Raw genomic sequence first — 16,552 nt, 5'->3', positions numbered from 1 at the left:
AAAAAAGCCCTCCCTAAACAGAACAATACTCATTATACCTAAATATATAAACCACCTGCAAGCCCAAAGGCTATAGAAATGGTGTACACTGAGGTACAGTAGGTTATGTTGCTGTTCCTGGAGGCCTCCTAATTACAAAATAAAAGAGTTAAAGTGGGATTTGAAGTGGAGTCCCCTGGTTCACAGGCCACCGCACAAACCACTAGGCTGTCCCTTTGCTCCACATGGATATCTGTTTGGCCATTTTCTAAGAATGCTGCCATACAGGTGTCCGTCCCTTGTTTTGTTACAGGCCTAGGAGGGGTGAGCCCTTGGGCTGCAACCACTTTTCCAACCCCAGAGGTCAGAAGAGTCCCAACTGATGGCAGGCAAGTCACATCTTCATAGGCTGCCAACGAGTAGCTCTGAAAAGAGCCCTTGGTGGCAGGCCCAGCAGAACGGGAACCTGGGGTGGCTCTGAAAAGAGCTCTTGGGGGCAGACCCAGCAGAACCAGGACCTGGGGTGAAGCAGGAACAAGCAGAAGCAAGGCAGGGGACAGGATGAGGCAAGGCAAGCTGGAGACAGGGTAGGGCTGGATGCAAAGCATAGTACTGCTAGATTTCTCAGCAGCTTTTGACACTGTGGATCATATCTTGCTAGAACGACTGACAGAAACAGGTATAAATGCAAAACATCTCATTATAAATGTAAATCGAATAACACAGTTTGTGGTGAATTTCACAAGCTGCATAAATGCTGGAACAATAATGCCAGCTTTGGTGGGACCCCAGGGTAGTACTAGGAGACAAACACTAAGGTTCACAGGAGCCATTGTAAATCCAGCATTGGCAAGGACAGGAACAATTGGGAATCATTTCTGCCCAGCCTTACCTTAGAGGGCTAAGGATGAGTTAAGAAAGTCCCAGGGGTAAGGGGGCTACAGGGGCTCTTTGGAATAGTTTGGGGTATCTTCAGGAGGGGAGGAATACCTTTATATATATATATATATATATATATATATATATATATATATATATATATATATATATAGGCATTCCTCCCCTCCTGAAGATACCCCAAACTATTCCAAAGAGCATATATATATATATATATATATACTTTTATGAAGAGCACAAAGAATGAAAAAATGATTCTTCCCTCCACTGGCAGCCAAAGCAATTTCTGATAAAAGGAAGTAATTCTTCCAATTTTAGGCAAAGAGAAAATTATAGTTGTATAGTTTGTAACTTCCTCAATAATTTTTTTAGAACATCCCAGGTACATTAAATTACAGTAGCCCACCTGTGCCAACAGCGCCTGTACCAACAGTCTGAATTGGTCCATTTCAAAAGATTTACAAATAATATGCAGTTTGTGCATTACAAAAAAATATTTCTGGATCAGTTGATTAAACTGAGGTTATAAAGTTGCAGTCTTGTTGAAAAGTATTCCTAAAATTGTAATTGTAGAGGCCAATTTATATTCCCTGATGTTCACAACAAATGAGGAAGGGAATGAGCTGACTGACCACTTACCGATAAAAATGTAGTTTTATCCTTGTTTAGTTTCAGCAAGTGATCAGACATCCAAGACACAATAAGCAAAAGACATTTTTGTATTTGTGGAACAGCGAGCTCCAAAGAACCCTTAATAGGAAGCACAACTGTACTATCATCCTGAAACCTGAGCCTTCCCGTTCAAAACCCAGTGAATGCATGTATATGTTAAACAGTAAAGGGAAGAGCAGGTAGCCCTGTGGGGCCCTTCAAAAATGCTTCCAAGTTGCTAAAAAAAAACATTATTCCTTTTTAATTTATAAGATATTGTCAATAGAAACTGGCAAAAAAAACAGTTCAAGACCTTCCTTAAGCTACCTATGGGTTTTTTGTTTCTAAATGGTGATAGTTCCCACCCCCACTGCGCGCCAATTTTTATTTTTGTAGTGCCGGTGTTTACTCGGCAGTAATTAAGCAGTGCTGCGCAGTGCCTGGTTACCACCAGGTTAGCATGGGAGCCCTTACCATAACCTCAATGGGTGGCAGTAAGTACTCCCCCAAAATGGCCACGCAACAAGTGCTTCACTTGTCGCATGGCCATTACTTAAAAAAAAACCCTAGCCTTGTACCCGCTGCGGTAAAATGGGGCTTCAGTGCACGTCAAAAACATGTGCTGACGCCAGTGCAGGCATTTTACTAAAAAGGACCCCTATATTATCAAGAATACCAAGAAGAATACCATGATCAACCACAATGAATGAACAGGAGCGGTCAAACAGCACAAGAGCCTTCTTCCCTTCATTCACCAGTGATCTAAGATTATCTTCCAAGGAAGTCACCATAGTCTCTGTACTAAAATTGGACCAAAAACCAGACTGGTATGAATGCAGTATATCATATGTGTCAAAAAACCTATTAAGTTCCTTTGCTACCAGACCGTCCATAAGTTTAACAAACAGTGGGATAGAAGTCATAGGCCTGTAATTAGATATCAACTGATGAGAATTTTTGTATTATTTTTCAGTACTGGAGTGACTTGGGAAAGAACCTAAGGATAATTGAGGTGGGGAGGACCAAAATCAGTAACACAGTAAGAATTAGCTTAAAAAAACAAAAAAAAAAAAGCATTTATTTAAATCCAGTCTATGGGGCAAAATCAAACCAGGTTCCATCGGCTGGAATATTACCTTCACTACATTATAGAATTTTTAGGGAGATATGGGGTTCTAGTAGACTCAATCTTACACGGTATAGGCGTAGCCACAGGCGGGCCTGGGCCCACCCAGCAGCGGTGCACCTCTGGGCCCTAACAGTGCTGGCGTGGGGAGGGGGAGCAGACTGGGCTCCATTGCAGCAAGCTCTCTTCTATGGTTTCGTGACAGCAGCAGGGATTTCCACATGCTGCCTGCCGCTAGCCCAGAAGCAGCCTCTCTGCTTCATCCTGCCCCTCCCTATCGCAATTTCCTGTTTGTGCGAGACACGGCAGAGGGGAAACTTTTGGGTTAGTGGAAGGCAGTGTGTGGAAATAGTTGCCACTGAACCATAGAAGATAGAGGGGAGATGCTGCAGGTGGTGGAGGAAGAGAGAGAGAAAGAGTTTCGTGTTGGGAGGGAGGGGGGAAAGATAATGCATGGTGGAGGGAGAGAAGGATGAGAGATACTGCACAGTAGAGGGGAGAGAGGGGTGAGAGATACTGCATGGCTGGGGATGAAGAGGTGAGAGAGATGCTGCACGGCAGGGGGACAGGAATGAGAGATGCTAAAATGGGGGAGGGAGGGGCGAGAGATGCACTGGGGGACGAAGGGGCGAGAAATGCTGCACTGGGGGAGAGAGGGGCGAGAGATGCCGCACTGGGGGCGGGGAGCGAGGGGTGAGAGATGCTGCACTGGGATGGGGAGAGAGGGGCGAGAGATGAAGCATGGGGGTGGGGAGAGAGGAGCAAGAGACGCTGCATGGGGGGAGAGAGGAGCGAGAGGTGCTGCATGGGGGGGAGAGAGGAGCGAGAGTTGCTGCATGGGGGGGAGAGAGGAGCGAGAGATGCTGCATGGGGGGAGAAAGGAGCGAGAGATGTTGCATGAGGGGAAGAGAGGGGGGAAAGATGCTGCAAGGGGGGTGAGAGGGAGAAAACATATATGGGAAGAAGGATAGGGATTTGAGATATGGGGATGGATAGAGAGGAATGCTGCATGGAGGGGCGGGACAAGAGAGGATGAAATGTTAGACATAGAGGTGAAGGAGGGAGAGATGGTGCATGGACTGCAGGAGAAAAGGGAGAAATGCAGCAAAGAGTTAGAGAGGGCAAGAAAGGAAGAAATCTTGTATATGGAAGTGGAAGGGAGGGAGAGATACTGCATGGAGGGGAAAAGGGGTGAGATAGGAAGAAATTTTGGACATAGGGGTGAAGAGGAGGGAGAGATAGTGCACAGGGAGAAAGGGAGAAATGTTGGACCTGGGGCACAAGGGAGGGGGAGAGCGAGAGATGGTGGACAGTGGCAGAAATGTTGAAAATGGCAGAGAGAGGGAGAGAATGCTGCATGAGATGGAGGAGGAAGAGAGATGTTGTATCTCGGGTACAACTGAGGGAGGAAGGGAGGGGGAACTGTAGGACATGGTGTTGGATGAGAGGCAGGGCGAGATGCATAGGAGGTGGAGAGAGGAGAGAGGGAGATGGATCCTGGAGCAGATGGGAGTGAGGGAGAGATGTCGGATGATGGGAGTGAGGGAGAGATGTCGGATAATGGGAGTGAGGGAAGAGAGAGGGAGAATTGCTGGACCATGGGGGACAGGGCAAGAGAGAAGACAGAAGGGTCAGGGAGATGTTGGACTACGAGCGTAGGGAGTGAAAGAGACAGTAGATACTGGTGCGAGAAGGGTAAAGCGAGGAAGATGCTGGGAATGATGGAACCATGTGGGAGAGGCCGTGGGGGGGGGGGGGGGGGGGGGGGGGGGGTGAGAGAGGGGAGGAAGGCGGCAAGGAAACAGATGTGCAATTTTAAAAAAAGGTTCCAGAGATCCAGGAAATTATAGACCAGTGAGCCTGATGTTGGTGCTTGGCAAATGGTACAGACTATTATAAAGAATAAAATTACGAGCATATTCAAAAGCATGGATTAACGAGACAAAGCCAACATGGATTTAGGTGAAGGGAAATCATACCTCACCAGTCTATTACATTTCTTTGAATGGGTGAACAACATGTGGATAAAGGTGAGCCAGTCGATATTGTGTGTCTGGATTTTCAGAAGGCGTTTTGACAAAGTACCTCCTGAAAGACTCCAGAGGAAATTGGAGAGTCATGGGATAGGAGGTAGTGTCCTATTGTGGATTAAAAACTGGTTAAAAGAAAGAAAAACAGACAGTAGGGTTAAATTGTCAGTATTCTCAGTGGAGAAGGGTAGTTAGTGGGGTTCCTCAGGGGTCTGTGCTGGGACCACTGCTTTTTAACATATTTAAAAATGACCTAGAGATGGGAGTAACTAGTGAGGTCATTAAATTTGCTGTTAAATCGCAACAGGATTGTGAAAAATTACAAGAGGACCTTACGAGACGGGGGCGTCTAAATGGCAGATGACGTTTAATGTGAGCAAGTGCAAAGTGATGCATGTGGGAAAGAGGAACCCGAATACAGCTACATAATGCAAGGTTCTATGTTAGGAGTCACTGACCAAGAAAGGGATCTAGGTGTCATCGTTGATGATAAGTTGAAACCTTTTGCTCAGTGTGCTGCGGCGGCTAAGAAAGCAAATAGAATGTTACATATTATTAGGAAAGGAATGAAAACAAAGATGAGGATGTTGTAATGCCCTTGTATTGCTCCATGGTGCGACCCGCACCTTGAATATTATGTTCAATTCTGGTCACCACATCTCAAAAAAGATATAGTGGAATTAGAAAAGGTGCAGAGAAGGGCGACAAAAATGATAAAGGGGACGGGACAACTTCCCTATGAGGAAAGACTAAAGCAGCTTGGGCTCTTCAGCTTGGAGAAAAGACAGCTGAGGGGAGATATGATAGAGGTCTATAAATAATGAGTGGAGTGGAAAGGGTAGACGTGAAGCATCTATTTACTCTTTCCAAAAATACTAGGACTAGGGGGCATTCAATGAAGCTACAAAGTAGTAAATTTAAAACAAATCAGAGAAAATTTTTCTTCACTCAATGTGTAATTAAACTCTGCAATTTGTTGCCAGTGGTTAGCTTAGCGGGGTTTAAAAAAGGTTTGGACGGCTTCCTAAAGGATAAATTCATAGACCATTATTAAAAGGGACTTGGGGAAAATCCACTCTTTTGGGATCTTGCCAGGTATTTGTGACCTGGATTGGCCACTGTTGAAAATAGGATGCTGGGCTTCATGGACCTTTGGTCTGTCCCAGTATGGCAATTCTTATGTATGTACTTATGATAGTGATTACAGAGGATAGAAATATGGTAATGGGGAGTAGATGAAAGGGAATGGAAAGCTGGCAAAGGTTGAGTTTGGGAATGGGAGCGCTAGTGGGTGAGAGAAGAAGATGGAATTCTGCTAGGTAGCTGAAAAGTGAAAAGGGGAGAAAGGATGAAAGAGGAAAGAGGGTAAAATTTGAGTTGACAGAGGCGAAAAAGAAAAAAGAGAGGAAAGAGCTAAAAAGGAACGATCAATACTGTATGTCAGAGGTAAGTGTATGAGGGAATAGACAGCAGAAAGGAGAAAAGACAAATGGACAGCAGCTGCTTGAATGTCTGTTGTAGTACATGTTAAGTTCAACTTCTTGGGGTTCTCAATTCAATTTGTGTGTAAATGTGTTATTTCTTATTTGTGGGCCCTTGTTCTGTATTTGATGAGGGTCTGTCGGTGGTGATAGTAATGGCAGGTGGGGGAAATCGGAGGGGAGGCAGGGAGGAGAGGGGATTGGGGATAGTGCTCTCCTTTATTTTCTAACTTGGGCCAGAGCATGTCTAACACTGGCCCTAACCCTTGCTATATAGCTGGTGGGGATCCCAAACATTCCCAGCTGAGGGCCTCCTCCAAAGGCAGCCAGAACTCCTTCTACCAAGCTCTGTAGTTGGCAACGGCATCCTTGAGCCACCGACAACTAAGCATGCATGGGATGCCAGCATCAGTTGCTTAGGGACATTGCTGCTGCCTGCCAAGCTTTGTAAAAGGGATTTCTAGCCATCTTCGGAGAAAGTCTTCAGCTGACAGAGCTTGAGGCACCTCATTAGCTAAAGTATTTATATTTTAAGGAGGAGGTAGGGAAAATTTTGTGCCCACCCCTTTGGGCTCAGGCTTACCCAAAATTGACTGTCCGGCTATGCCACTTTTACATGGAAAATAATTAGCTAATTGAGAGGCATCTGGAGCCCTGTCAGATGGTGTAGATAGATAGGCTTGAGTATCAGTAAGTATCCTAACTATCTGAAATAAATGTTTAGTTTTTTGACAGATCCTCATCTACTAAATTTGAATAATATTCTTTTCTACACACCGCCTTATTTTATATTGCTGAACTGCTGTTCTCCAAATTTCTCAATTTTGTGCGGTTCTATATTTGTAGCATCTTCTCTCAAATGTTCAGCATCTTTGTTTTAAGCTGTAGCAATTCAGAGGTACACAATTTATTACTTTGGAGCTCATTTTTGAAAGTGAAAAACATCATAAAGCAGCATTTGGATACATTTCTTCTCAAAACGTCCATACTAATATTTTCAAAACCTATGTTGCAGACGTTTATCTATGCAATGTGTCTGCAGTGCGTCCAAATCACAAGGGGCATGTCGGGAGCAGGATTAGGGTGGCCCTAACACTTGGATGTTTTACAGCCATAAAGGAAAAAAAAAAACAAAAATATCTAGGGCTACAAATTCAACATTTTGGTCTACAACTTCAATGTTTGGGTCCAGACCTGTTTTTAAATTAATAAGGCAAAAAAAGGTGCCCTAATGACCAGATGACCATTGGAGGCATTCAGGGATGACCCCCCTTTACTCCCTCAGTAGTTGCTGACCCCCTCCCACCCCCCAAAAATGTGAAAATAGTATTTACCAGCCTCTATGACAGCTTCAGCTGCTTTAGCCAGTTCTATTAGCGCAGCAAGCAGGTCCCTGGAGTAGTGTACTGGTCAGTGCAGCGCACTGTAGAGAAGGGAACACAGGCCCATATCTCACTCTGTCACATAAGTACATAAAGTAGTGCCATACTGGGAAAGACCAAAGGTCCATCTAGCCCAGCAATCCTGTCACCGACAGTGGCCAATCCAGGTCAAGGGCACCTGGCACGCTCCCCAAACGTAAAAACATTCCAGACAAGTTATACCTAAAAATCGGAATTTTTCCAAGTCCATTTAATAGCGGTCTATGGACTTGTCCTTTAGGAATCTATCTAACCCCTTTTTAACTCCGTCAAGCTAACCGCCCGTACCACGTTCTCCGGCAACGAATTCCAGAGTCTAATTACAGTTGGGTGAAGAAAAATTTTCCTCCGAGTCGTTTTAAATTTACCACACTGTAGCTTCAACTCATGCCCTCTAGTCCTAGTATTTTTGGATAGCGTGAACAGTCGCTTCACATCCACCCGATCCATTCCACTCATTATTTTATACACTTCTATCATATCTCCCCTCAGCCGTCTCTTCTCCAAGCTGAAAAGCCCTAGCCTTCTCAGCCTCTCTTCATAGGAAAGTCGTCCCATCCCCACTATCATTTTCGTCGCCCTTCGCTGTACCTTTTCCAACCCTCCACAACTCACCAAAAACCTACTGTACCCATATACAGGTGACCCCTTCATGCATAAGGACTATTGTGGTGGTGTACAGTTTGATACAGTAGGTTTTTGGAGGGTTCAGCATACAGTATAAGTGGGTAATGGTGAGATGTGTACCTGGGAGCTTTTATATGAAGTCCACCGCAGTGCCCCCTAGGGTTCCCCAGTGCTCTGCTGGGATGCTTGTGTGGCCAGTCTACTAAGAATCAGGGGCGTAGCCAGACTTCGGCAGGAGGGGGGGGGGTCCAGAGCCCGAGGTGAGGGGGCACATTTTAGCCTCTTAACCACCACCCCTCGCCGCCAACCCTCCCCCGCCGTCGCCTACCTTTGCTGGCGGGACCCCAATCCCCGCCACCCGAGAGGTCCTCTTCTTCCCGCGAAGGCTTTGTTCTGTTTCTGACGTCAGACTCACAGAAACAGAACGAAGCCTGGCTGATCTGCAAGGCTTCGTTCTGTTTCTGTGAGACTGACATCCTGACTTCAGAAACAGAATGAAACCTTCACGGGAAGAAGAGGACCTCCTCGGCTGGCGGGGGATTGGGGTCCCCCGCCAGCAAAGGTAGCCCACGGCTGACAGCGGGTTGCAGCAGGAGGGGGGGTCAAGAGGGTCGTCGGCAGGGGGGTCCAGGGCCAAATCTACGGGGGGCCCAGGCCCCCTGGCCCCACGTAGCTACGCCACTGCTAAGAATGCTGGCTCCTTCTACATTCCAATGGCTTAATTTTGTGCATTTTTCACTTGCACGTTTTTTTTTTTCTGAAAATGGACCAAAAAGATAGATGCAGAGAGCATAAAAATATCTTGCATATGGTCATAAAAAAAAAGATAGACATTTTCTGTTTCGAAAATGGCTATATTTCTTATTCAGATTTGAGACATTTAGCGCAAAATGTCCAAAGCCCAACTTAGATGTCATATCGAAATGCCCCTCTAAGTCTATTATATTTTGTCTTCAAATGCTTAGGGGCTATATCGTCTAATATTCACGAAAATTATTCAATTTACCAATTAAATCCAAAGTATCTCCTCCTTAGTAATTCCCCCCCCCCCCCCCCCACGTGCTATATTCTTCAAAGGCATCAGTGCGATGGCAATATGGAGTTTAGAGAAGAGAATGCACTGAAGATGGTGGAAGTGACTCACTGTACACGCCACACAAATTAAATAAAAGTCACACTAAAAGGGGGATCTTAATGACCTGAAGTGTAAGTACTATGAAAATAAAATTCAGTCTGTGGTTATTACACACAATCCGTAGCGTAAAAATCTTTTAATTTAAGCAGTTGTCTAACAATTCTTCTCAATGTGTTCTTCTTCGATAAGGGCTAATGTGGAGCTTCATCAAATCTGTAATAAGGACAGTAATTGTCACATGTTTCACCTGCTTGCATGGTGTCTCCACACTGACAGGCAGGAGAGTTTTGATATATTTATTGACCATGCCCAGCTCATAACTGATTTAGGGACACTCATGCTTTATAAAGAAATTCAAAGCTACGGAGTCTTGTAGTAGCATCACTACATATTAAGCCTTTATTATGCCTCAACTGAGAGCAGCCAGGACAATGAGTATCTAATAAGGAATGGCTATGATGTCATATCCAATACCACATGCTGAATGAACCTATCAGCTTCTATTCCACATCTATAATTAGTGATATGTTCTGAATTTGAATGTTCCCATCGACTCAGGAAAATGACGTAAAGAAATTTAGAGGAATTTACATAGCAATGTAAGCCAGTGTTTATCTCACTCCTTTCCTTTTCTATCATATTTATAGGTTTGTTTTTAATAACATGTTATCTTTTATATTGTTTTGATAGTGATATAATTACTTTATGTTATTGGTTTCGTTAGGGTTGTCTAGTTGATTATTATGGTATTCTTATTATTGTATTTTGTTGTATTCTAGACAGAGCTTTAATAGCAAGTACAGTTTAAAATATGAGATACAGATACAAAACGAAATAATAATGGTTCTTAATGAAAATATTAATTGAAAAAGTCAAGCTCTACAATGGCTTGCTTTGTGTGGTTTTCAAATAGCACATAGCATAGTGAGGCTACAGCCTTCCAGGTTAATTCTAGACCCTCAAAGAAGAAAGCAAAGAAAGACAAATAATGTCCACTTACGTATCAAATACATTTAACAGCCAGTTGAGGCACATGTCTACGCAGAGTGGCACGTTCACCAGGTCCTTGTGTTTCTCTTCCAACCCATCATATGCAGTGGTGAGACAGTTGATCACATCTGGAACTGTTAGCAGCTGGTCATTTTTTGTCAGATTGTGCTGCCTGAAGATATCACGGGTTGCATTGAGATCCAGAAGGTCCACTAAACAGAGGCAAAATAACTGGTATAAAGCACAATTGGGCACAGTTTTAAAGCAATTTTCTATTTCTACTTTCATATTTTGAAGTGACAAGAAACACCATCATATTTTTTCCTGATTCAAGAGTCTACAGTCATGATGATGATCATCATTAGGTTTTATACCACTTGTGTGGAACAGTTCATTCAGAGTGGTTAAAATCATAAACAAAAATAATAAAAGATAGAATACGAGAGAAAACCAGCCCCAAACTCCCACATCAGAAATCAGTCTCTCTCTGTACTTAAAATGAGACATTAGTATAGCACAACCTCACGTTAAGACAAAAATAAGTTCAAACTCTTCCTCAAGGAAGTTAATGCTGTCATTTCCTGCAATTCTACCAGCCATTTATTCGTTAACTGGGACGTGAAATTGTAGTCTCATTTTCAAAGCCCAGCATTATATTTATCCAATAAAAAAATGTCAAAAATCAGTAGGACCACATGATCTACCATTGGACAGCTGCCAAAATATTTTCTCTTCTTTCTTAATTCACGCTTTGCTAGAATAATTAACTCTCCACTTTCATACCCCACAACCCTTCACCCTCAAGCCAAAGCCCTACAGCATATCTTCTAGAAGGCTCTAGATCTCAAATTCTTGGTGGCAAGGGGACCAGACACCTGGAATATTTCCATTCTTCATAAAAATTCATGCATATTGTAATGAAACTGACAATATGTTATAAAAGAGAGGAAAGACTACTTAAAAACTGAAATAAAGATTTTTTTTATTCAATTTTGTCAAGTTGTGTGGTGTATTTTATCAGCATTTTTCAAACAGAAGATACCAGAAGAAACAGTGGTGACAAGCCAAAAGTGAGGAAAAGACAACCAAGGAGTCCAAACTTAATTGTCCAATGTTTTTTGCAGTCAAATGAAATTTCCTAATGACCTGAGACAATTGAGTTTCAGCAGATGTCGTCTGCGTCAGGGGGCTGCTGTGTCACAAAACTGACACATATATAGCCAGGATGAAACTTCAGAAGTCTCTCATAAAGCTTTCTAAAACAACTATGTACAGCTGCCGGTAATGAAGAGAGAGCCAAACTGTCTCAACAATGTGAAAATCAGACCCTTGATGTAGGAGATATTTTCCAAAACACAGCCATGCTGGGTCATTAGGAAATTCCATCTGACTGCAATGTTAGTGATCTGTAACCTGTTGTTAAAATCATCTGTAGTGCCTGAAGACTGGAGGGTGGCCAATGTAATGCCGTTTGTTAAAAATGGTTCCAGGGGTGATCGGGGAAATTACAGACCGGCAAGCATGACTCCAGTGCCACAGAAACTAGTGAAAACTATTATAAAGAATAAAATTACAGAACACACAGACAAACATGGTTTAATGGGACAGAGTATGCATGGGTTTGGCCAAGGGAAGTCTTGCCTCACAATTGGCTTCATTTCTTTGAAGGCTTGAATAAACATGTGGATAAAGGTGAGCCTGTTGATGTAGTGTATCTAGGTTTTCAGAAAGCCTTTGACAAAGTTCCTCATGGGAGACTCCTGAGAAAATAAAAAAAGTCATGGAATAGGAGGCAATGCCCTCCTATGGATTAGGAATTGATTATTAGACAGAAAACAGAGGGTAGGGTTAAATGTCCATTTTTTTTAATGGAGGAGGATGAATAGTGGAGTGTAGCAGGGATCTGCACTGCAACCGGTGCTATTTAACATATTTATAAATAATCTGGAAATCGGAACGACAAGTGAGGTGATTAAATTTGCAGCTGACACAAAACTATTCAAAGCTGTCAAAACACATGTAGACTGTGAAAAACTGCAGGAAGAAATGGCAGATGAAATTTAATGTGGACAAATGCAAAGTGATGCACATTAGGAAGACATACAGTGGTGGAAATAAGTATTTGATCCCTTGCTGATTTTGTAAGTTTGCCCACTGACAAAGACATGAGCAGCCCATAATTGAAGGGTAGGTTATTGGTAACAGTGAGAGATAGCACATCACAAATTAAATCCGGAAAATCACATGTGGGAAAGTATATGAATTATTTGCATTCTGCAGAGGGAAATAAGTATTTAATCCATCTGGCAAACAGACCTAATACTTGGTGGCAAAACCCTTGTTGGCAAGCACAGCGGTCAGAACGTCTTCTGTAGTTGATGATGAGGTTTTGCACACATGTCAGGAGGAATTTTGGTCCACTCCTCTTTGCAGATCATCTCTAAATCATTAAGAGTTCTGGGCTGTCGCTTGGCAACTCGCAGCTTCAGCTCCCTCCATAAGTTTCAATGGGATTAAGGTCTGGTGACTGGCTAGGCCACTCCATGACCCTAATGTGCTTCTTCCTGAGCCACTCCTTTGTTGCCTTGGCTGTATGTTTTTGGGTCATTGTCGTGCTGGAAGACCCAGCCACGACCCATTTTTAAGGCCCTGGCGGAGGGGAGGAGGTTGTCACTCAGAATTGTACGGTACATGGCCCCATCCATTCTCCCATTGATGCGGTGAAGTAGTCCTGTGCCCTTAGCAGAGAAACACCCCCAAAACATAACAGTTCCACCTCCATGCTTGACAGTGGGGACGGTGTTCTTTGGGTCATAGCAGCATTTCTCTTCCTCCAAACACGGCGAGTTGAGTTCATGCCAAAGAGCTCAATTTTTGTCTCATCTGACCACAGCACCTTCTCCCAATCACTCTCGGCATCATCCAGGTGTTCACTGGCAAACTTCAGACGGGCCGTCACATGTGCCTTCCGGAGCAGGGGGACCTTGCGGGCACTGCAGGATTGCAATCCGTTATGCGTAATGTTTACCAATGGTTTTCGTGGTGACAGTGGTCCCAGCTGCCTTGAGATCATTGACAAGTTCCCCCCTTGTAGTTGTAGGCTGATTTCTAACCTTCCTCATGATCAAGGATACCCCACGAGGTGAGATTTTGCGTGGAGCCCAGATCTTTGTCGATTGACAGTCATTTTGTACTTCTTCCATTTTCTTACTATGGCACCAACAGTTGTCTCCTTCTCGTCCCAGCGTCTTACTGATGGTTTGTAGCCCATTCCAGCCTTGTGCAGGTGTATGATCTTGTCCCTGACATCCTTAGACAGCTCCTTGCTCTTGGCCATTTTGTAGAGGTTAGAGTCTGACTGATTCACTGAGTCTGTGGAAAGGTGTCTTTCATACAGGTGACCATTGCCGACAGCTGTCTGTCATGCAGGTAACGAGTTGATTTGGAGCATCTACCTGGTCTGTAGGGGCCAGATCTCTTACTGGTTGGTGGGGGATCAAATACTTATTTCCCTCTGCAGAATGCAAATAAATTCATATACTTTCCACAATGTGATTTTCCGGATTTAATTTGTGATGTGCTATCTCTCACTGTTACCAATAACCTACCCTTCAATATGGGCTGCTCATGTCTTTGTCAGTGGGCAAACTTACAAAATCAGCAAGGGATCAAATACTTATTTCCACCACTGTATATTCATCACAGTCAGATTTAGAACAGATTTCAGTGCAGAGACAGTCCTGGTACTTTATATCAGAGTCACCCAAGTGATTTGAATATAGTTCGACTTATCACCTGCATTTGATCTAATTGATCACAATTTCTGCCTGATTAACAGGCAGCATATATCATGGTCTGAAGGTTTTCTGAGGAGTAGAACTTATGTGTTAAGATGTCTGGTGCAATGTCTAGTCCATGGTTAGTTCAGTGTGCAGCTCCTCAGGGCTCCTCCCTATCATCTATTTTCTTCAACTTCTGATGAGTTCTCTAGACAAGGAATGGCCAAGAAGGGATTACAGCTTTTATATAAGCCCATGATATTACACTGCTCATTCATCTTCCCCAGGCCATTGTGAATATTGAAAGGAAATTGACTGAATGTTTAAAGATGATAGAATGCTGAGTTTCTACAGACTGTCTAAAGTTTAAGAAACATAGGAAAATATGTCTGTGGGCGTGTTCACCAACTAAATCAATCTTGTCTCAAAGTATAAATATAGAAATTGGCTGTTTTCCTTTAGAAAAACCTTTTGAATAGATTGATCAGGAAAGTGGGGTTTTTCCCCCCTCCTCAAGAAAGCTCTGTAAAATTAGACAACTGAAATTAAACAGTTCAGAATTATGGTACAGTTGCTGGTTTTGACAAAGCTAGTTTGCAACGTGATTTACCTGGATTGCTCTGTGAATATTCAAAGAAAACGTCAAACTTTACAAAATACAGTAGCTAGGATTTTATGCTTCACTCACTGGAACTGTGGCTCTTTGGTCATTATGGAACCGGGTATCTATTTTAGGAACCAGAAAAAGACAATCCAAGTCCACTGGGGATGGAGGCATAATTTATTCATTAACTTGGAGACCATCAGGACTAAATCCAAAACTTCCCATCCATATAAATAACCTGTGCCAAGGCTTTATGGACAAAAGCTTTAACTGGCCTTTTCAACCTCTCTAAAACAGGTTTTGCCATAAAAGGTCTGCTTGTTGCCAAGATGTAGAGATGTGAAGATTGGAGACTATCGGGCTCATTCCAAAAGAGAAGGGACGCCCATCTTTCGACACAAATCGACAGATGGACGTCCTTCTCACAGAAACTTCCAAATCGGTATAATCGAAAGCCGATTTTGGACATCCCCAACTGCACTCCATCACAGGGATGACCAAAGTTCAAGGGGGCATGTCAGAGGCATAGCGAAGGCAGGACTTGGGTGTGCCTAACACTTGGACGCCCTTGACTCATAATGGAAAAAAAGAAAGACGTCCCTGACGAGCACTTGGACGTTTTTCACCCGGACCTGTTTTTTCTTACGACTAAGCCACAAAAAGGTGACCGAAATGACCAGATGACCCCCCGGAGAGAAATCGGGGATGACCCTCCCATTACTCCCCCAGTGGTCACTAACCCCCTGCCACCCTAAAAAAAATATATATTCAGGTCCTTGACAGCAGTATGCAGGTCCCTGGAGCAGTTTTAGTGGGTGCAGTGCACTTAAGGCAGGCGGACCCAGTCCCATCCCGCCCTACCTGTTACATTTGTGGAGGAAACAGCAAACCCTCCAAAACCCACCACAAACCCACTGTACCCACATCTGGTGTACAGTTGTGGGTTTGGGGGAGTTGGGGGGCTCAGAACACAACGTAAGGGAGCTATGTACCTGGGAGCAATTTACGAAGTCCACTGCAGTGCCCCCTAGGGTGCCCAGTTGTTGTCCTGGCATGTCAGGGGGACCAGTGCACTAGAAATGCTGGACGTCCTTGGTTTCAATTATTGCCAAAAATCAGAAACGTCCATGTCTAGGGACGACCAAATCTAAGGATTTGGATGTCCCTGACGGTATTTTCGAAAAGAAAGATGGACATCCATCTTGTTTTGATAAAAGGGTTTCCCCGCCCCCGGATCAGGACGTTTTGCGAGGACGTCCAAATCAAAACTTGGACATCCCTTTCGAAAATGCCCCTCCACGTGATCAATAAGAGACTGCAACTCCTTCTAATGAACGAAATGCACTACCACAGAGTTGACCCCTTCTTCTGGGAAGAGCTTACCCGATTCTGGCAGAGTCCCCCTTATAAATACCATCCCAATCTAGACCCCCTTCTGCCTAAGGTTTCTCCACCACTTAAGAAGACTGAGGGTGATGAGGACCATGGAACTCCTGAAATGTGCATAAAGATGCAAGCTTCCATTACAGGAAAAGGTAAAACGCCACCTCTCCTAGCTAGCAAGCCGTAGTCATCCCAAGTTCTTATTTCTTTAGGGAAAAAAAAGAACTAAAATCAAGGGCATGATCTTTACAATACATAGGAAAATTTATCATGCCTGCATAGCAGCAAGAAAATCTACCTCCAAAGACAAAGGAAGAGTATCACCATGTAAATTAAAAATACCTCATAGTATGAAGTTGGAAATGAGTATATTCATATTTCTGCTAACAAAAGAGGATTTATCTCAGACTTTCCGAGATGTGATAAAAACACCCCAAGGGCACCCCAAA

The 16,552-nt window shown here is 43.6% G+C and overlaps 1 protein-coding gene across 7 annotated transcripts in view; it reads right to left on the bottom strand.

Moving 5' to 3' along the window:
* LOC115465822 (utrophin-like) overlaps positions 1-16,552 on the bottom strand; it is a 1,296,369-nt gene that overhangs the window by 220,826 nt on the left and 1,058,991 nt on the right. For all 7 annotated transcript variants that reach the window (XM_030196568.1, XM_030196575.1, XM_030196573.1 and 4 more), the window contains one exon: positions 10,348-10,549. In XM_030196568.1, the coding sequence (XP_030052428.1) occupies positions 10,348-10,549 (202 nt within the window). The remainder of the gene's footprint in view (positions 1-10,347; positions 10,550-16,552) is intronic.

This window comes from Microcaecilia unicolor, chromosome 3, assembly GCF_901765095.1.
Source record: "Microcaecilia unicolor chromosome 3, aMicUni1.1, whole genome shotgun sequence".
In the NCBI taxonomy this organism is placed as follows: Eukaryota; Metazoa; Chordata; class Amphibia; order Gymnophiona; family Siphonopidae; genus Microcaecilia; species Microcaecilia unicolor.
The sequence above is the reverse complement of the archived record's forward strand: the minus strand, read 5'-3'. Positions and strand labels throughout refer to the sequence as shown.